This window comes from Corvus moneduloides, chromosome Z, assembly GCF_009650955.1.
Source record: "Corvus moneduloides isolate bCorMon1 chromosome Z, bCorMon1.pri, whole genome shotgun sequence".
NCBI classification, from domain to species: Eukaryota; Metazoa; Chordata; class Aves; order Passeriformes; family Corvidae; genus Corvus; species Corvus moneduloides.
The window spans coordinates 6792159-6814526 of NC_045511.1; the positions used below are offsets into that span (position 1 = coordinate 6792159).

Genomic DNA, 22368 nt, shown 5'->3' on the forward strand with positions numbered 1-22368 from the left:
AAAAAGTTCAACAATTTAACTGAAAAATCTCTAGAACACTTATTTCAGAAATACTAACAGCAGTACTCACTGCTTGCTTTATTACCATAGATAGGTATCACATTAAAGTGACTTTAAAAAAAACTTCTTCATTTATCCTAACCCACAAGCATAAAAGAAAAAATAACCCTTGTGTTTGAAGAAGCAGCCTCATATTGCTGAAGCTACAAAATAAGTAAGATTACAAAAGAGCTCATTTATTTTCTCATTGAGAAAACTACTGCAGTGTTTATAGGACAAGCACCAAAGGTGTTTTCAGTAGGTTTCATGACAAGATAATTATTTATCTTGTCATGAAACAAGGAGCAGAGGAATATACAGATATAGGTATACTTCAGGCATAGGAGACATGTTTTCAATTACAAAGATCCTTCTCTTGCCTATTAGATATCCTTAAAAAGGGAACTTAAGAAGCAGAATTAAAATGATGCACTTAAAATTCAAATTTAGCTTTATCTGGGATTTGATTTAAATATTTAACACTGACAGTCACCATAAATGCAGTTATTAGTACTTCAAAAAGTGCACCATGACAGATGCTTCTTTGTAACTATCTGCCTATTAAACTCTTGCTTTATCAGAAAATGACTGTTGGCATTCAAGACAAAAGGTTATGATTTTCTTTATGTTATTGACCAGTTAAGATATCAGTTACAATTTAAGATGTATTTTTCTTTAGTCGCTTAAAATCAACAACTACTCAGACCACCTTTCGGGTAGCTGGCAGCAAGTCTGTACCCATCCAAACTTTTCAACAATAAAGTCAAAGCAGAACTGCAAGAAAAGACTTCAAGCCATGAACCAGCAACCAAGAAAAATCTGATTAGAAATTGTCATGAAATTCATCCACACTAAAGGACCCTGAAAGTTACAGATAGGAAGCAGTTACCAACCATTTATGCAGTACCCTTAAGCACTGCTTCAGTTGAGATAGCAGCACTCAGTGAAGTCCATGGCTTCAAAGAAAAAAAAACCAAAACATTAACAAGTGTGCTTTCAGATTTTTAAACTGCTCTCCCACATAGCCCAAAAGACAAACATTGTGTTTGTTCTGTAATACTATACACTAGGCTTTTGTGGACTACTCATGTAAGCTCATCAATGCAATCCTCAAACATCCATCTTCTGTCCACAGTTGTGTTTGACCTCTACAAATTAATTCTGTAATTTAATGGAGCAGTTGTCTGATATTTAGACGTTATTATTAAACTTCCATTTAGAAAACTAAAATAATAATAGCAAAATCCTTTCAAGAATATTCCCAATATATGGAAGAATGGTGGGATGCTCCCACATGATGTTCACAATGCCTAAATATTCATGCACTGTAATTACAACATTTTTGATAGGTTGAAACATCACTTAGCCTCACATGTAAGCAAAGAAGTTCCAGGTTTTCTCAAACTTCTCATGAAACATATCTGAGATAATTGTATAAGCAAACATCTGTCTGGAAGATGACATTTCACTATTACACAAAAGAAGTAAGGCTGTACTGAAATTAAAATTTCAAGTAATTAAATTTGGGCTTATTAAGAAAGCTTTCTAAAATAAATGTAGAGCATGGTTTTCAAATGTCTTTATTTGCAGACTTTATTTCAAAATTATACCTTTGTACAGAAAAGCCCTGCCTTTCTTACTTTTGCTCAGTTTGTTAACTAAGCTATCAATCCTGGAGAAATATGCAGGTCCATGATTCAGAAGTACCTGTTCTACAACATAAACTAATCAAGTCAAATGTCAACATCCACCTTATTTTCCCTTTTTTTTTTTTTAAGATGTCTTCCCTTACTGTGCAGATTTGGAGATTAATAGTATAATTAATGTGGCTGTGTTTTATTCATTTATGTTTGGTCCTTGATACTTTTAGCTCAGAAGTTAACTCTCAAAAACATCCTCAACTGATCCTTATCACAACTATGATTTTTCCACAGTTCTCAGCACACCTCCCTAAAGAAACAATATGCCAGGTGTACCAACCATTTGAAATAAGCAATCTGAAATAAGGAAATGTCAAATTACAAATATTTTGGTCCTATTCCAATAGGAATGATTGTTAATCAACTGATTAACAATCATTATTAGGAACCAGAGAGTACGATTCAGGCAGCAGTGGAAATGAAAACATTTCTGTAATTTACTCAAAATAGCTTAAAAGAAACTTCAGTCCTGAATAGCAGATGCTTTATTCAGATTGTCCCAGCATGCTTTTGTTTTTGTGAAGTAAAGAAGTATCAGAACTTTGATTTTTAGTTTCACATGTACCATACTTGGAATATTTTGGGGGTTTTGTGGTTTGTTTTTTATTGCAGGGATGGTGGTGGTTTATTAATTAAGAAAATAGCTTGCAGGGCAAGTTAAGGCTGCATGAGAAAAGCATTGCTGTGTCAATCCCTGGTATAAGTATCCCATTTATGAAAGGACCATGAAACAAATGTTTTTCATATTCCATTTTGTTGCCATCAATACATAAACCATTTTTAAAAATCCACGTTAAGCAGAAAGCCTACTACACAAAGCTCTATGTACAGGGCAGTATTTTCATAGTTCTGTTAAGTTTTAAAGCAAGACAGAAGAACTTTGTACGCTGCTGCAAGCATATCATATATATCCCTCCCTACAAGGAAACCTTTATGCACAGATATGTGCTTTAATGCACAGATACGTTTTATCCATTACCTGTATCTCCCTATGTGTTAAGCTTTTATGCTGCCCCCCAGGAATGTTGGATTTCAGATAGTTTCCATACAATTAATTCATAACTAACACTTTAACAACAAAAGGTGAGAAAATGTGGTCTTGTTTATGGACACATCTACCTGCTCTAGAGGGATATAACACAATTGCAGCCCTCATCTCTTAGAGCAGATTGGGTTTTAACTTACCACCTAATGCTGTCAGCAACCAGCATCACACAAAATTCAGCATTGGGTGGATCATGCAAACCACAGACAGGAGCCCATGCTACTGCTGAGTGCCACACTTAAACATAGTTCTAGTGTTTGTGAGAAAATGTAGTCACAGCAGTGTGATGTGCATTTAGACTCACAAAGACTGCTGTGCTCCCCTTCTCAAGCCAGAGCACATTTAGACATGACATATAAAGCTAGCATAAGATATCAAACAGAAGCCACAATTGAAAGCTTTGTTTTCTATGCAGTTCACTTCAAAATAACTGCTTCCCAAGGTAAATTTTTCAAATTCAACTTCCTAAAATTCAATATATTATGAAATATTGTTAGGCTATTAAAAAAAACCAAAATTGTGTAATTAATCTGTTAAAATCTGTCCTGCATAAAAACAAGATGCAACATTTTCCCTAGTTAGCTCATTTGAAAACACAAAATCAAGTAAGTACGAATGCTGAATGTTGTCTCAAAAAAACCCCAAGTCGACAATTTTATTCTGAATATTCCAACTTAATCATGTACTCATACAATAGAGGGGAAATTCGACACAGTCTACTCTACAGGGCAGAATTGAACTAGATCATAAAACAAAAATCAGAAATACTACATTTTTCTGCCACATAAAGCAGCTTCCAACAGGCTGCAACAAAGTTCTAAAGCCTTCCTATACACAAGCAGTATGGGACAGAGATATTAAGGTATTTTTAGCATTATAATGTAGTCTTTTAGAAAAAAAAAAAGCTAAAAATGAGTCTCAGGGCATGTTATCAAACTGAATGTCATGTGGAACATGTGGAAATTGGAGGTTCCAAGAGGTTACTGAAAGTTTATTCCAGGTGACAATATGGAAAAAGTAAAAACTGCAAGATTTTATTTTTTTACCAAGCAGATTTCAAAAATTTGAGCTATGAAAAGAAAAAAAGTTAAAATATTTTTTCAACTATTCATCTGAAAGCAAACCTACTTAAGGAATACACCCAAATTTCATTTCTTCTTACTTCCCTCTCTGCCATTCTGTATCAATTAAAGAAGAGGCAAGGTGATGGGTGTACTTTGTCAATTTGGTAATGGATCTCAACCTCAAACATAAACATTTAAGATTTATAGATGAAGATGCTTTTAAAAGCATGAAAAAAACAGAGTATTTAAAAAAAAAATCAAACAACAAAGAGTACCTAAAATATTTATATGCAAGTAGAATCTTGAATTTGCTGCTAGAATACTCTTAGAACTCTTAAATCAAGTACAAACATTAGAACTAATGCGGTAACAAGCCTAGAAACACATTAGGTAATTTAAATACCTAGGCTCTGAAAAACAGCTATTTATGCCAATGCAAAGGAAGAAGGGACCTACCTATCTCAGGTAGGTAACCTGTTGAAACAATTCCATAAACCATCTCTGCAGACACAAGGTCAGTTTAAAAAGTTCCTATTCCCTACCTAAGTTATTCATTTCTTTTTACCCCTACTGATGTTCATCTGACTTCAGAGAAAAACCCCAGAGCGCCACCACATATTCTGAAACTTTAAGTTGGAGAAGAGAAAATGGAAAACTGTTGGTCTGGGTTTGATCTCCAACCTAATTCATGTGGTCCTCCAACATTTTCCCAGGAAAATAAAACAGGATGAAATTTCTGATGAACAAGCTTCTTTTACAGTACACATGCATTGTAATACAGATTTATTCCAGTGGAGAAGACCCCCCACATGCAGAAATGGGATTTACCACACTAAAGACTACAGGATGTAGGACTAACGAATAAAGGATGTAGGACACACTACATACTAAAAACTGTAGGATGAAGAAACCCTTATTATTAAAATAAATTATTCTGCCAGAGCAGAAACAACAGTCCCCAACCAAAAGCTGAAATTTGTTCTCCTTCAACCCAGCAAAATAGCAGAGGTTATGACCTTCAGACATGAGATTAAATGTATTAGAACGCTTAACACTGAAAGCGATTCATACTAACTTTTTTTCCTGATTTCTGTTCAAGAGGTTACCCCCCAAAAGTAACAACTTTCTTTGTTTCTTATTAGGAGGAAAATGCTACATTTCCAGGACAGAAAGGAGACATGTCAATATGACTAAAGATAAGAATAGAGCTTACAGAGAACCGCAGACCCGGTGCATTCACAAGGCTCCCAGCTGCACAGTCTGTCACTCCATGGGATCTCCCCATAGAAGCATCTTTGTAAGTCCAAGCCTCAAGTCCACGCAGCCCAGCATCCTCTGTCAAACTGCAACTATCTGTGCGTGCTGCGGTAAAACCACAGAACAATCTCTGAGCAACTCCTCCCACTAGATTCTCCCCCACTTTCACCAGCCAATGCACGGCTTCAGGGATGAATGAGAGGATGATACTCCACATGAATTTGTCCAATTTACGTTTTATCTGCTGTATCTTTCATCTGTTGGTTTGTACGTAGACTGCGCTCTAGAAACTGAAGGCATGTCATGGGAAATGACCCAAGAGGATAAAGAAGCTGAGCTGACCTCAGGTAAAAAGTAAAAATTGTGTTCACTCACCATATGACAAGACTAAAAAAAACCCATATGTTGAAAATAACTGCAGTACAGAAAATCGTTAAGATACACGTTAGAGGTAAATGCCCATTGTTTATTTTAATATATAAGCCACTTTGTGAATAAATGTAGGTCAGAGAACAAACGCCCACTATTATAAATCAGAAAGACTATAGGCTAGGGAATCCAGTAACTTTAAAACTTTACCATAAAGACACACACCTTGGGCTTCCCACTTCTTCTAAAACCCTGATGCAAGTACAAAGGAGTTGTAATCATCAAATCTGCTCCTGCAGGCAAGTCAAAACAGAGGAGAGTGCTCACGTACCCTCCTGACTTACTGAGAAAACCCACTGGTCCACAAGTACACGCTCTGCTTCCCCTATTTTTTGCTTTTACTAAGTGTATCTTGACTTCTCTAGGCAGAAGACACTGCATGTGCTTGACTTCACGTCACACTATCAGCATTATTACACAAGAATGATACAAAAAATTCCACTGTTTCAATGTTCAGAAAATGTTACACCAGAACTGCCATTATATACAACCAGATTTAAACTTCAGCATGAATTATGCAATGAATTATTCAATGAGAAAGTTCTACTCAAACCAAAATGGCAGAGAGAAAAACCCGAGTAACCTTCTGGGGACAGAAGGAGAAACTACAACTACAGATTAAGCTAAAACTCTAAAGGAAGCTGTCTGTGCTTCAAACATTGTGACATTCAACAAACACATCTGTCAGTGTTATCATGTGTATACAACCCAGAAGAGGAGAAGAAAGGCAAGTTTCACTTCATGAAGGTTTTCCCTTGGGCAACTATACTAGCAACAAATTCTTAAAAATAAGGTCTGTTTGCACCATGGCATGTTAAAAAATTATTTCTAAGCTAAAAGAAATCAGAAGATGATTATAATTACTAAAATCTATCAGAAAAAAGAAAACAAAAAAAATGTTCAGTTAGCTTCCTCCCAAGCAGTAGAGTTAAAACAGAAACACTTTGTGTCCTGGAACATGTTCTTTGGAATCCCAGTAGCTCTTCCTGCTGCAGGCTGAAGTTTCTGACAAAGCAGAAGAAGTCTGTAATTTCCTGCTTTGCAGAACTATCAAAACAACTGTCACTTTTTCAGAATTTAACAGCAGAGAGGAACAGAATACTGTACCCAGATGGTGCTAGTGCTTTATTATCACACTAGAAATGGAACCTCAGCTATGAAGGGAAGCTGGCAGCAAAATTTAAGATTTAAAAAAACCCAAAAAAACCACCCCAGATTTCTGAGGGAATCTACAATGGAAAGGCTGTCTCTTCCCAAAGCCTAGACAGAGCATGACCAGACACTGATCAAGAAAGATGCATTCTCATAATCTCTCTGAAACAAAATTCAATACAAACATTAAAGTGGTATTTGTCATAACAGAGACAGCATTAACACAAAGGAAATTATTAATGAAAGTTTAAGAAAGCTTCATAAGGACTCCTTCTCTTGCTGAGCCAGAAAATGAAAAAGCATTCTGCCGAAGTCAGCTGCATGCTTTCGGTTTCTCTTATCTGACTATGAAAAAGCCCTTCTCATTTCTTTCTGCAGCTTGCAGAAATTTATGTGAAACTCAGTTCATGAGAGGCAGATATCTGAAAAACAGAAGTTACTTTCAAGTGCTGTTAAAATATCTGAGCATGTTTTAAAAAGCAATTTGATTATTACATTAAAAAAGCTAAAATGGCCAGACAAAGTAAAAATACAGCAATTTGTTTCAAAAATTAGAAGAGGAAATTGTGTGTGTGACGTAGCCTTACATGACTTTTGTACTGAATTGTTCCAAATAGCACACTGCACTAGTTGACTTGAAGTATATCATAATTAAACAAACTTAAAAGATATGATCAGCACAGAACTGAATTTTACTATACAATGTCACAGTTCAGCTTCTCCCCTTAGATGGCTTGTTTAAGTAATAAACAATTTACTACAATAGAGCTGTTAAGAACACAACAGGAAATGTTTCACTGGGGATGAGGACTTTGTTTTCTTGGACTGTAGAACACACTGACTGGGACTGTTCTGTGTTACCTCTCGACTTTGCACCAAGTCCACAGCAAACTCACCATCTGCTAAAGATTCAGCTGCATGAGGTAGGATAAAAAAAGTGCAAGGTTCTTGTTACCTGTAATTTATCTCAGAAGACTGTTATAGCAGTAATTTTAAAGGTTCATCTAGGAGGAAAAACCCCTCAATCTACCTTTTTTTTTTCTAGGGAAAGTTGTATTCCAGTTCATAAAATGCAAATATTTATCCTATAGTTATTATCTTTCCAGCAGAAGAAACTTGTGTCATTCACATGTAATACATTTAGTTGAAAGTGGTAAAGAAATCATCTAATTTAGGAGATGTTACTTTATAACTAGCAGCTGGATGTTCAATTTACAACTTATTTCCAGTTTCACAGTGCTTGAGAAAGTAAACTACTTATCCATATCCTATGGGTATCTCTCATCCATAGCACAGCATATCATACTCTCTTCTCAGTCCAGGACCCAATAAGCAAGGAGAGGTGCTCATATTTATGTAACAACATTAATTTTAAAGCAATGTTCTTACTAAGAAGAAAAAAGATCATGAAATCTAGCCCATGAATGGAAGTGTTGTCAACAAAAACTATGATCAGTGTGGGAAGCCAGTTATCTGAACTTTTAAATTTTATTTTATTCAATCAACATATCCATTTTTTTTCTCCCTTATGAAGGGCAGCAAATTACACATGTATGAGAAAAATAAGCAAGAATGCCTATGTCTAATTTAAAATACAAATGTGCAAGTGGCATTGATGTCTGGGGGGTGAGGCAGGGGTGTGGGGAAGAAAATGTTATCTTTGTCTGAATCTTTTTCTCATTTCATATATCCACCAGTTAGTACTATTTTAAGCAAATTATGATATTCTGCTGTATACCCCCTCACTGTTTCACAAATTCATTTGATCATTAAAAGCACAGTTTCTAGTGTGAAACACAGTTAAGCTGTCATATGATCAAAATGTGTTAGACCTATGCTGGTATTAATGCTGGGATCTAAGTATGTATGTACTTTTCAGGACCTCCTTGGTAATAGACACTATTAGAGAGAATTTAATAATTTAATTGTTAGACTGAAACATAGGTGTAATAAGGAAAGAATATGCACTTCATTTTAAATCTTATGTTTGAAAGTAATCTATACAACGTTGCACCTACAAGAACAACTTTATTTAAACTAGCATTGCATGGGTGTCTGAGTTTTCAGGCAAGCCAGAATCATAAGCCCACCTCTCAAAATCTGGTACAGAACCTAACTACAGAAATACTTTGTCCTTAATTTTCTCCCTACTGTTTAGCACAGTGAAAAGCAACAAATGGAAAATACCTGAAACACCAACAAAGGCAAACACAGAAGAATAGGCCATAAATGACAATGCTGAAGAGGTCCAGAGTTTCAGAAAAGCCAAGCCCCGACTCTTTTCCTTTCCACCTCCCACAGGCAGACACAAATCCTTACCAACACAGACTACAAGTTTCAAGGCTGTCTGAGAAACCATCTTGTCTTATAAAAGGTCCAACAGATTGATGGTTTGCAAGTGTTGTCGTTTCAATTTAGAACTAACCTAGAAGTTCTAAACCTAGCAATTTCACAGCACTTAGTTCACCAAGATACTCTTTCTGCATTGTAGTTTTCACAGGATTTTCTGAAACTAATGCACATCAGTGAGTTTTTACTTCAATTTATTACCAGTTTCTCATGAAATCTCATATAGTTTTGACCACCACAATGCTCTAAAATTAGAAAGGCAGTAAGTGAATTCTGTGCTTTCAAGTGTGTCTTAATCTGGTTTCCAGAGCTTTTCCACTTCATTTTATTTCAGGGTTCTAAGGGAAGGTTAAACTAACATTGACTGATTTTTCTATTTCTGTTCAAAAATCTTATAATTTCTTCATGCAACAACAAACTCCGGTCCATTAAAATTATGGCCTTAAAAAAAAAAAGCAAAACACCAAAACTTATTGGCTCAAATTGGTGGATGAAAGCCAGTTCTCATTACAGACTTTTAACCAAAAGCACCTCAAGCAAGATATGTGTTTTGAGAAAAGCAAATTTTCTGCATTATTCTTAGATTCTTAACTACTTCCAACTTCAAAGTAATTATGTAAATAACATTTAATACTGTGCACTCAATCCTTAACAAGTCAGAATAAACCACATCACTTGGAGCAAACTGGCTGATAAATGCACTCTTCTGGTGCTTTATTCCCACTGTCAGCTTTGAAAAAAGGTGCAAGACTACTATTGACTGTTCCCCCGTATTGTTCCCTTCCCTGCCTTCACATTAAAATAGCTTCCCAATTCATATGAAAGTATCCAAGGAGCAATTTCATTTTCTAAAAAATGTCAAGCCTCCCAAGGCCATTTCCAGATTTAGGCTTCACATTTAAGTAACTAAATATGTGTTTCAGCTATATTCAAAACCAACCTTCACTTTCTGCATAAGCAATTCTAGTTAAAGACAGCACAGTAAAGAAAAAAGAACAGAAGAAGCATTCATGTCCAGAAAACACATAAATCAAATACCAACATGAGAAATTCAGAACTATTAAAAATATAATTTAAAAAAATTAAAATTAAATTAAAAAAAAATTGAGTAACAGAAGTGAGGTTTCTTTTCTCTATGAATATTCACATAGACATGTATCAACCTAGAAAGCAGCAATACAAGACAAGAATGTGTTTTAAAACTACAGTATTTAAAACAAAAAAAAAAATCACCAAAACCAAATCACTTAATAAGGAATATGACAGCTACTTTGGAAAAAAAGTTCACAATAAAAATGAGACTACAATGAATGAGAATCCAACTGGATATTAAAAAAAAAAAAGCCAAGAAGAATTTGCTAGTTTGAAGTTTTGGTATGGTTTCTGAGCCTATTCAAGTACCAGCAAGTACATAAGGCACAGGTGAGGGAGGCCCAGCTCATTTAATCCTTTTTTGATTTGATGAAGCACTACTCATCCACAACTGATTTCTGTAGTTCTCTGTATACACAATTATGTTAAAGTATCTTCAGAAACTAAAAATCTAAATTGCACAGCTCAAAAGAGTATTTATCCTTGTGCTTTATTTTTTAATTCCTTCTGAAGCAAATTCCTCACTCTTTTTATTAGACTGATTGGACCAATCTACAGATTTTAAAGTGACTTAATTTATTTGCCAGCAGCCATAACTGCCTTTACTCAAAATTAAGTGAAAAGAAAATGGAGAGCTAATTATATTCAAGAACATTAATTCTTCTTCGGAAAGATGAGATTTTCCCATCTGCCTTAATAAAGTTTTCCTTCAAGTTTCATGGGTGCTTCTGCACAATCATAAGTGAAATCTCAGTCAGTTTTGTGTTCTCCATATTTCGATAGTCTATTTGAGGATTTAAAATCAGAATCATACAAACATCAGTATAGCCTAAACCACAGTGCTGTTTTTTTAAGCAACACATTTAAAGATAAGAAACACAAACTAGGACTGTAGCTTGAAGTGATAGTAATGGAAATCATGAAAATATGGGAAATAAAAGCCCAAGATTTCACTGAACCAACTTAAGAAAGGGTAAATTACCCCACTTATTATAGAGAAAGTATCTTTCACTCAAAGGAAATCAGTAACAACAACTGAATCTGAATTCCCTGAGGTGTTACCAGAAACTCATCAGCACTGATTCAGCACATGAAATCGTAAAGCGGCAACAAATTAAACAGGTGATTATCAAGCGGTCTGAGCATTAGAGCAACTGTATGAGTTAATAGTTCCACTTGTGATTACCCCACTGTGCTATGACTTCTCTGAAAGGACTTTCAACCTTAGCTGAAATAACTTAACAGGACATAGTAATAATTCTATCCCAGAATTTGTCTGATTATTACAATTTCATAACCCAATGTAATTTTCTTTACTTTGCTACACCATGTAAGTTTTACTTTAAAGGAAAAAAAGTGGGGAAAAGATTTCCATACCTCTTGCAGCTCTAGAAGGTTCTCCAGTTTAATGGCATTTCCACACATTAAGAGATTACAAAAGGACTCTTATGTAAAATCAATGCATGATCAGATGTCTTAAAAGTTTAACCACCATCACTGAAGCACAACTGCAATACGCTCATTTTACAGCCAAAAGAATACTATTCTGAAAGACATTTACAAGACAAATGCCTAAGAAAAAAGAGAACAAAAAACCATTTTCTATAACACACAGATAACTTACTAAATTTTAATAAAATATTCAAAGATTAGGCAAACATTTGTGATCACTAAAGATATCACACTAATTTTACTTCTTACCATAAGAACTTGTATGACAGTAGCAGCCTCAAATACAGGACAGCAACTGGGAAAGCAGTCTCACTTCTTTAAACAGGTGTGCAAGTGCTTTTCAAATCATTGTGAAACCACAATAATACATAAAAGCCCAGAAATAAAAACTAGTTTCCAGGACACACTGGTGTAACTGTAGTTGGGGGAGTCTGCATGTGAAATGAGTCATGACCTTGTGACTTACTAATGGACTGTTTATGGAAATACTTTTCTCAACAAGTTAATCTTTTACTAGGTACTGGAGTGACCTGACTGTGAACTAGACGCTGAAGACTGATGTCACCCATTGAATTAATTGCTACATTAAAATGTCAGGCAACCTGGGACAAGCAAAGGGTGACAGAGCCCCAAGTTCATGCAGATATCAGAAAGAAAACATGCCTTTGAAATGCTGGAACAATGCTGACTGCAGCCAGGACTAGTGAAGAACACACTGTCACATGATCCTGTCCTGGAAAACCAACAGGCATTTGCACAGTGAGCCTCAGCAACACTCAGGTAACATAAACTGTGTCACTCTGAATACTCTCAACAGGGAAGGTCACCTCTTTCAGAAGACATACTTCCCATCTACTTGCTTAGTATGTCTGGATTAAGCATTAAACAAGCTGCTGTATGAATATGGAATAGCAGAGTTCTCAATTCTTGCTTCTTGGCTGCCCACTCACAACTACTGAAGAACTAATGCAGTTACACAGAAAGGGTTAAGCATTTTAATCCTATAATTATAGATTATTTTAGCAAGTGCAAATAAGTATACAGTAGCCCAACAAATCCTTATCAAAAGTCACCACGGTAAGAACCAGCTACACTAACCACTTCCCTTGTGAGAGCCAGCTTCATCCCCTCCCAGTTATAAAAACATGGCATTTATTTGAACATGGAAAGGGAGTAACAGTGCTAGACCCATATTGTCTCATTTCCTATTTCCTTTTAAGTATTAAAATGCAAAATCTCTTTTCACAATGAGATTCAGAAATGCAATGAAGCATACATTGGGCTTTCAGGAGATAAAGTGAAATGTTGGTTCTCTAAAATGAACTTAAGGGGGGAAAAAGAGCAAGTTCTACAGAGCTTTTTTTCTTCCCCTAAAGTGATTATAAAGAAACATGAGGAAAGATTAGATAGACTGACAGTTAAGAAAAATGCCCAAACTTTGCCCAATAATAACTACATTGAAAACTTTGACTGCATTTCAGCTTATGCACTAATTATTTGTGGTTTCAAGCAAAAAACAGTAGTTTAAAAAATGTCAATAGGGCAAAATCCATACACCTATTCTATACCTCCACCAAATCAGAAATTTATTTGTCATCATGTCTGGTGCACAAATATTTTGAGATCTGGAGGCAATGGTGTCTTCTCAACCGGAGATAACTGACAATACTTAATGAAAAAAAGAGCCTGTCATTCCTAAGGTATCGGCTCCCATAACACAAGCTATGCTCTCCCCACAGAGGGAAGACAGAACACAGCTGGTCGTAACTAGTATAACCAGTTGAGCTCTTTCGTACAGATGACATGTCACATCTCTGAAAATGCTGCTATAGTATAAATCAGTCCTCCACCATCTGGTTTTGGCTTTGTTCCAATCCAGTTTGCCTGTTTACTAGTTGTGCAAATCAGATCTTTAGCACTTTTGGCTCTGTGATCAAAGAAACTTAATGTACCTTTTATACCAATGTTAACCAGAGAAGGTAAATTTGTTCAGTAGTCTTTCCCCTTACAAACATTAATGGAACAGATCGGAATTATTTCCCAATAAGCTGGAGGAAACAAACTGAGTACTTTTTCAGAGTCTTACAGCTCCTTAAGTATAGCTACTCATACCTGAAGGTCCTAGGTACATTAAAGATACAGTTACATTCTTACTTTTGACCACTTTCAGCACTATATCCACTGAATCTGGGTTTTAGTCATGACAAACCCATGAGTTTTAGATATTTAACCAGCATGCACCAAAACACTATCAGCGTAGCCTAGACAAAAGCAACCTAAGCATGCTAATTGAAACACACATTTCTCTGTAGAGATTGTGCTACAGTCAGGAAGTATTGCAGTTTGTAGCACATACTACATTACCAGACCTTGCACCCTTCTTTTTTCCCCCCAAGTTCTACAGCGGTACGTAGTGCCTGAAGCATCAGAGGCAGTCCAGCTCGCTAACTTTACAAGTCTTAAAAAAAGTTTTATGCAGCTGAGTGCCACAAGATGCAGAAAACTTACCTAGTCACTGTGAGTACAACAGGTTTTATGGTAGTTTCATCCTGCTTCCAGCTGCTACACAGAGCTGGTGAGCAGATAAAGCTCAGAACGCCGACAGAGTCACATGTAACTCCAAGGCAGGCATAGTGGTAATTTGGGTCCTGATTTCCCTCTGAAGTGGGATTGATGTTTTGAACAAAACTCAGACTACTTAGTCACCTACTTAGTGACAAATGCCTTGCTTTATTTCAGGCTAAGGTACCAATACCACAAATATGATAAACAGGAAATGAACACTTGCTCACAAAGAATACCAATAAAGCCCGTAAGGCTCCACCACTGCATAAGGTTTTTGCTAGATGCTCACTCACAAGATTAAAACCTGAGTTTTTGTCTAAGTCCTAGCTATTTATGGCTATTTAGGCCTCAACTACTTATGCACGTGCAAACTCGTTAAATACAGTTGAAATACTAATGCATACAGCTACACTTACTTCCTGGGAAGAAATACTTTCAAAGAATTATTTGTCAAATAAGAAAAAGTAAAAGATCTATTTTGATGAAGATCCTATGGAACTCTGTCTACATGATAGAAACTGGCAGATTTCTTTCTAGTTCCCCTTGCTGGTTCCTCAACAATCTACCCTGTAGGCTGAAAGGAAGCCAAAAATCTAAAAGTCCTGGCTGTGCTCTCCCCTGCAGTCTTGATTCCCAGGATCTACAAGTGGTTTGCCCTCGTACTGGACCTATATTCTCATTTGCAGTCAATTTTAAAATAAAGGAATGCAATTCATACATAGCTGATTTGAAAATGTCAAAGCAATTCTCCTTCTCCACTTGGTTTTGCTGGGCATCCTCACTAGCAGCAGCAGAACTGTAAAACGCTGCCACAAACATGCAACTCAGAGCAGGTCAGAACAAGCAGACAGTAGAGCATACTAATTTACTGCTGAGACACCAAGGGGAATTAAATACTTCAGCACATTTACCAGGACAAGATGGTTTACCATTGTACCTGAACATGCTGGAACTTAACCACATGCTTGAAAGACAAATCTGACAATACAGTAGCAGTGTTCCGCTTACCATATGTGCACTTAAGTTTTTAGAAAGAGCTAATCTATACTTCAAAATTTTCAATATAAATAACAATTTCAAGATCAAGTATAATTGTACTTCAAATGAGTTTAGAAAGACGAAGAGTAAGCAGTTTCATTAGTTTACTATCATGAATTAAGGCTTGGTTAAAGACACTATTTTTCCAAGATATGCCAGAGTTTTCACAAATGTTTGTGATGTTATTAGTAAACTGTATCCCAAAGAGCAACAGCCAAAGAAAGTTACTGTCACTGTTTTATTTGGAACAGACAGTAAACATTTGAATGAGACGTCATCAAGACCTTTTTCATGGACATGTCATTGGGCAACGTTCAGATCAAACATTTCCAACTTTTTTTTTTTCTTCTTCAGAAAGGGAAGTCCATCTTCTACTGTAGAAAAGAAAAAGAATTCATAGGGGAGTCTAGGAGTCTGCAAACCCTGACTTCTCTCCTTTTGTGGAACAAAAAACCGCCTCAGACTGAGAAATTATTTTTGGCTAAAATAATGAGCATCCCAGGTACGGGGAACACTTCACATTTTTTTGTATTACTACTCTGGTGCTTTCTAAGCCTTTTCCTATATTTTCCATTTCAAAGAGAGTCAACTTGTACCCATCAGGCTTTGAAGTATCTCAACAAGGAAAAAGCTTTCTTTTTCAGAATTGAGTCCTTTGCTACCAGCAATATACCAGAAATGAGTGACAACAGTAACCGTTTTGAACAGGGGATCCTGGCGTGCAGCATAAGCCAAATGCAATGGTCAGGCATGAATCACCCAAGTCAAACGCTTCGCCATTCCGTATCTTTCCTCACTCAGCTTGCTGAGTGTATCAGTGTATGTTGGTTTACAATACTGAACACATCCTTACATGAAAGCACCTTACAACTTTGAAAAGATGGAAGACATCTTAGTTTAATCAAAAAATATTTATTATTTTACTATGTGCCCCCTTACCACAAAAAAGGGGCATTCAGTATCAGTCTGCATGTTCACAGTGAACATCAGTCTTACTTCACAGTGAGAGAAACCAAGCAGATCAAACTTTTCTGTATTGGTTTGGCAAAGGCATTTCTAAAATGACAACCCTGAGGCCACCTGCATTGCTCTCTGCCAGAGCTCTGCATGGCTTAAGGTGTGTCATTTCATGCTTTCTTGTCCATAAGGCTGGGGGGACGTGGAGTAGGAGCTTCTTCTCCCTCTTCTTGTAATGCTGGCTTAAAGCAAATACAGAATTATCTGCATGTCCTTAAGATCTCTTTTCCATGTACCCCTGCTCTTCCTCCCAAGAGCCTCTGGGAAGGGTAAGAAACATGAAGTTGCAACTCAGAGCAAATTCTTCTCCAGGGAACAAGCTCTAGCTCTTGGTTAATTTTAGGAAGATGTTTGAGGAAGTGTGTAAACAAGGCTGTGTGGAGCAGAATGTACCAGGTCACCAATTCTAGCCCTAACCTTGGAGGTTCAAAGAGAAAGCAAGTTATCCCTGGTTACTATGACCCTGCCAGAAACCAGGAGCCACCCCTGCCAGACAGATAGTGAAGAGCTTGGCTGCATTTACTGGGCATTATAGAAATAGTTTCCACACCATGGAAAACCTAATAGAAACCCCAAAGCCCTGGCACTTTCTACAGGCCAGGGCATTCGATTTGCATGCAGAGATCAGGAGATCTACTGTAATAAGCTGTTCATTACAAATCAATGCAGAATTTACAGTTAAAAACCCCAACAACTTAACGTGTATTCTATCTTTACAGAAGAAGTCGTTTTCTGGACCTATATGCAGGCATTACTGAATTAACTTTTAAAAAATAAACTTATGCATATTAGTATAGTTTTAAGAAAAACTCCATGCAGCTCCACACAATTGAAAAAACAGGTCTCCACACTTCCATTTCAAGTATGAACCGTGAAAGAACTTTACACAACTACAGAAGCTACCCCCTATGTTTTATTTATATGAATAATCTAACAAAATTAATATGCAATACAGATCCTTAACATGGAAGATCCTTTCCAAGTTTTTAAGAATACATTAACACTGTCTCAGCAAGCTTCCATGCTAATCAAACTGCAATATTTTCTTACATTAAGCAAAGAAAACTATAGTCGTAGCCCAGACTTCTGTAGAGGCATTTAGTTTAGTGAAATAACAAACATTTTAGATTTTTTAAATGGAAAGATTTAAGACACTATTTATAGATCTAGCGGTAAAGTTAAAATGTGCAACCAGAGGAAAAAATTGAAAGGACTATTAGTATGAGACCTGGCAACTTCACAGTATAAAACCATGAAAAGTAAAAAATAAAAAAAAAAAGTAGAATACTGAGAAACTGTCACTGACTACACAAGAATTTTCAAACTATATATTCAGTAACCAGAAATTAAAAGTACCATCATAATTCAAAGCAATTAGAATATTGTCTTAGCCATGGCAGCAAACAAATACTAACCTGCTAGAGCATATTAATATGACAAGCTCAGTAAACTGTATGTGAACTGCAAACTAGATGTCACTGCACATTTCACCACACCTTTGACAGATATTTACATTTTTGTATACGTCTCCAAATGCAGAACACTTAAATGTTATCTGAGGGCAAAATATTATCCACTGAGCTTAGAAGCCTCTCTTTTAAAGAATACTAAGAATTACTAAAATAATATTGTGCAGACATTTTATTTGCAGTAGAATGGGAGGTAACAAAAACAATTTGTATAAAAAACCCCAAAACTTTTCTCAATTTTTTTGTTATCACAAATTAGAGTTCGGGTTTTTTTCCCCTTCAGCATTTCAAATATTTACACCAAGATCTTTCAGCATCTGAAAGGAACAGTCCTGGAGATAGGAACATGATGGTTATACAGGACAGCAAAAATCATCAGGATGTAAGAGGGTATTTCAGAGAAATAACTACTGAAATGAAACACATACATGCACACATTCGAGGGTGAACTACCAGCTCCCAAAAGTACCTGAGCATCACTGCTGACAGCTGAGTAAGAACTCATTTCAGTTTGCTCAAAAACAAAATGACTGGAGGCTGAAGAAGAGGATGGAAAAGAGCTCAGAAAACAAGATGTCAGATGTGGTCAGATGTCAGTGAGATCAAGCAGATGCAACTCACTTCCCAGCACTCTACTTCCACCTTCCACAGTGACCCTGGGTAAGTTACAAGGAGCTGCAGTACCAAGAGCAGGGTGAAACCTATCTGAAGTTGTCCAGCATAATAGTCGTATTAGCAGTCATTTCACTACCAATTAGAATACTAGGACAAGAGAGATGAGAACAAACAGTATCATGGTATTTATTTCCATGAATTATTTGAATAGTTTACACTTTCGGAACACAAATGAAATATATGGAGACAGTGTGAAAGAAAGGTAGACTGACCTGAATTCCATTTTAATCTCAGAAACAGGAATACTCCATGACATTCTGAGTTTAAAGAAAAAAAACCTACTTTTTGCAAACACCTTCAAATCCTTAATCATCACATGCTGAACGCTATCAAAACAATAGGACATTTTTGAGCCAGAAAGAGAGGGAGTGATGCCTCTATCAGCTTTTATTAAGACAATTTGAAAACTATTTCATCAGTTTCCAGACAGACGGTAAATAATTCCCAATTTCAAATTATTCTTAAGCAGCAAGTAGATAGAGCTGCTGCTTTTTCTGGACATTTTTAGCCAAGATCCAACAACACCGATCTTCTAAAAGCACAGCAACAAACAACCCCAACAAAATAAAGCAAACACAACCCCCAAAATCTAACTGAAAGAAAAAACCCAAGACCTACAAGACAAGAAACAGACCAAAAGAAAACCCCAAACAAACAAACAACAACAAAAAAACCACAAAGAAACCCAAAAACAAACAAACAAACAAAAAAAACAAGAAGTGAACCAAAACACACCAAAACTCCCTCAAAACTCCAAAGATACAGTGAAAAAATAATCAAGACACTTCAACACCGACCAGAATTCTCCAGTTCTACAGTGTTGTGAGACTGGAAAGCGGAAGCAACCCTGCAGGCAATACACTCAGCTGCCGGGTAAAGATGAGAAGGGAGGGTAGTAACAGAAAGCAACTCTCCACTTAACCACGTTCTCCTAGTCACACAGAGACAAGTAATGAAGCCCTTTTAAAGGTTTTTTGTCCACTCTGCTTAAAGTGAAAGAATGAACCGTCATTTTAGAGCTTTAAGTGAGCGCACAGCAGATAAAAAGTAAATTAAGATGACCCTCAGGTCTCTGCAGAGAATACTCTGAGAACACTCAGATTAGCCTTAGAAACTCAGAACTCAAACCAGATCCATCCTCTTATCAGCACTTCTGCTGAAAACTAGCTTTACAAGTTTGTTTAAAGAATAGCTACATGGCAACGTATAATTTGTATTTTAAACAAGCTTAAGCCAAGTTTCACCAATACTGGAAGCTGGTGAAAGCCAACAGAAGCATTCTCACAGTCACTCCACCCCCAGATGCTTGTTTCTACTCCTGCCTCATGCTCCCCCGCAGCAGCATAAATCTCTGCACAGCTGCACCATTACTTTTAAAAGGTCTTGTGAAGTTCAAATCCATCATACAGAAGGAAAAACTGGTCTTCAAATCTTGTGCTCTACCTGTTCGACCTTTGGGTAAGGTACGACAGCAGATGTCTACACACAGGTATTGCACTGAGCAGTACTTAGACTCCACTGAATGACAGCAGAGACTGAACCTTTAGTATCACTAAATCCAATGAGACAGAAAGCTCCAGATTAGTTAGTTACAATCTATTTACTTTGCACAGGAACAAAGAAACTGCCATACCAGATCAGACCATTTAAGCAGAACCCTACCATTTGCAATAACTAAGAGTGATAAAAATCAGACATGGTAGAGGGTGACCCTCTTCCAAAAGTACTCCCAAGCCACAGAGCACAGAAGAGGTAGAAAGGCAATCTCCTCTCACCGCAGCATCCGCTCAAACTGGAAGTAGAAAATTTGGTGGCTTATTTACACAGATGGTTAAAAACATCAAGCATTAGGGACTTGGATAAAATACAGAATTATATTTTACCTTAGCTGAGAATAGCCAAGATCAATAATAAGCTATATTTTTTTACCTTAGCTACCTTTTGACATGAACAGAGAAAGTTAGCATTTCAGTGACAGAAAAATCCTTGGCCATGCTGCGCTGTCACTGTAGGTGCTCTCTCTCTGTTCCCACTCCAGCTCCCAGTGCTCTGCTAAAAGCATTCATGTCTTCCTTTGAAAGTCATCAAAGGTGCTACAAATCGATAAACAGAGCTGAAACTGATGAGCTTTTAGTAGTACACTTGTACATATAGACAAAACTTCTATTTTACAGTGTGACTTTGCTGTCTCTAGCATGTGTCAAACAACAACTGCAGAAAAATACAGTATAAACACCTACAAGGGTTGCCTTGCAGCTGAACTATCAAGCACATGCCTTTTCAAACACCTAATTTTCATGGAAGTCACACAGTATGTGGTTACTGCACATAGAAGAGATGAACTGCACCATTTATTTCTTTATAGAAACATGATTACAGCAATGTAAACTAATCCTGTACTTGGGGAAGTAATAAGGCATCTACACCAATTTCAGCCACTAACATCACTTAAAAGTCTGGATGCTTTAAAAGCATATCGTTAACCTCATGGAGAAGGAGGTGCACTTTGCCTCCATGGATTTCCATCCGGCTACAAGAAATCACACTACAGTTATCACTGAACTCACAATTTGGATCTTGTTATAAACAAAACCAATATACTGACAGTAAACAATATACATGAGATAAGAGATCTGAAGTGCTTTATTATGCTGAAGCTGCAATTCCTAGTAAAACAGCTCCCTTCTTCTCTTACAGTGATATAAGATAGCCTTACACCCTTCACTGCTTTTAGTGAAAATATTCACTCTACTGCCTGACAAGCAGAATGCTTGAGAGCTTAAAGAAAAAAAAAGGTAATATTTACATCTGTAATTTAACATCAGTCAGTTTCCCTTCTCATCTTCATTTTGCGGTTCATGAAGGTCTTCCAGCATAAACAGAAACAGAGACTATTTAAAAGGAAGTAACTGTAATACCACAGAGACTGATAGGGGGACTTTGGAGCAAGCACAGTATCTTCTAACTAACAGTAGATCCTTACAAGAAAGTATAACTACCTGTATCTACAAACAGAATATAAAACCTCCCCATAATGCATTATTGAAATTATGGCTTTCAGTTTGCCTGTTAATAAATATCTGGACAACAGCTGCCCAGACAAATTTAATGTGTATTACTGTTACTCACATACTAATCAGCCTCTCTCCAGCTAAAAAAAGTCAATATTAAAATGAGGGCAGATAGATGGTTTAAATTCTTTAAACAGCCTGATAAAGTAGTACTTGGTCTACTATCTGTTTACTGGTAACACAGCACACAGAATTACTGAGATACTCTACATGAGCAATTATAGGGTATTTCTGAAGGACAATCATTATTAAAGTTGTCATGTATTTCAACTGCACTTAAATTCAAAGTAGACTATCTCACTAAAATACTGAAGAGAAAAGCATTTGGCATTTAGTATTTTCTAAGGTTTGATAACATTCCTAGTCAAATATCAGAGAGCAACTACAAGTGTTTTAAATTGTATACACACTCAATACACTGATTTACCCAAATGCGGCTACTTAAAATTAAGCAGAACTGTCCATGTGGAAAGGAAAAAAATTCCACAGCTGCTCTGTCATTGCTGCTGTGGACCAACTACCAAGGATGGATGCAGCATTTCAGCACTGATGCAATATACATTGACCTTCCTGCATCTCTAATGTCAAGCCTAACTCCCACTTCCTATCACCATGAGAATCAACTGTTTTAAACATATTCTGATCCAGATTATTTATTTTCCTTGAAAGCCATGAAACTGGATACAACTGCATTACAATATACAGTACGTTATAATTTCATGACTTGATAAAAACAAAGATGGTGCTAAGAGTTTATTAAAAGACAAGACACTTACTGAAATTCGTACATCATTCCCTTTACCCTAAACATTTATGATTTCCTGCTAATCCTTCTCTAAGTACAGAGCCATTTATTATCTGCACAACCACACCATAACAAGTATTTTTATACTGCCCTAGGAACAGGCCAAAATCCATCTGAATTCCTGAAAATACATATAAACAGGACACTGG

The 22368-nt window shown here is 36.5% G+C and overlaps 1 protein-coding gene across 3 annotated transcripts in view; it reads right to left on the bottom strand.

Annotated features, from left to right (window-relative positions):
• MAP3K1 (mitogen-activated protein kinase kinase kinase 1) overlaps positions 1–22368 on the bottom strand; it is a 58721-nt gene that overhangs the window by 33852 nt on the left and 2501 nt on the right. Inside the window, exon 1 of one of the 3 annotated variants that reach the window (XM_032095462.1) lies at positions 5062–5163. The exons of the other annotated variants lie outside the window; for them this stretch is intronic. Within the exon in view, the coding sequence (XP_031951353.1) occupies positions 5062–5084 (23 nt within the window). The 5' untranslated portion in view covers positions 5085–5163. Of the gene's footprint in view, positions 1–5061; positions 5164–22368 lie in introns of those variants that run through there. 3 annotated transcript variants of the gene reach the window in all.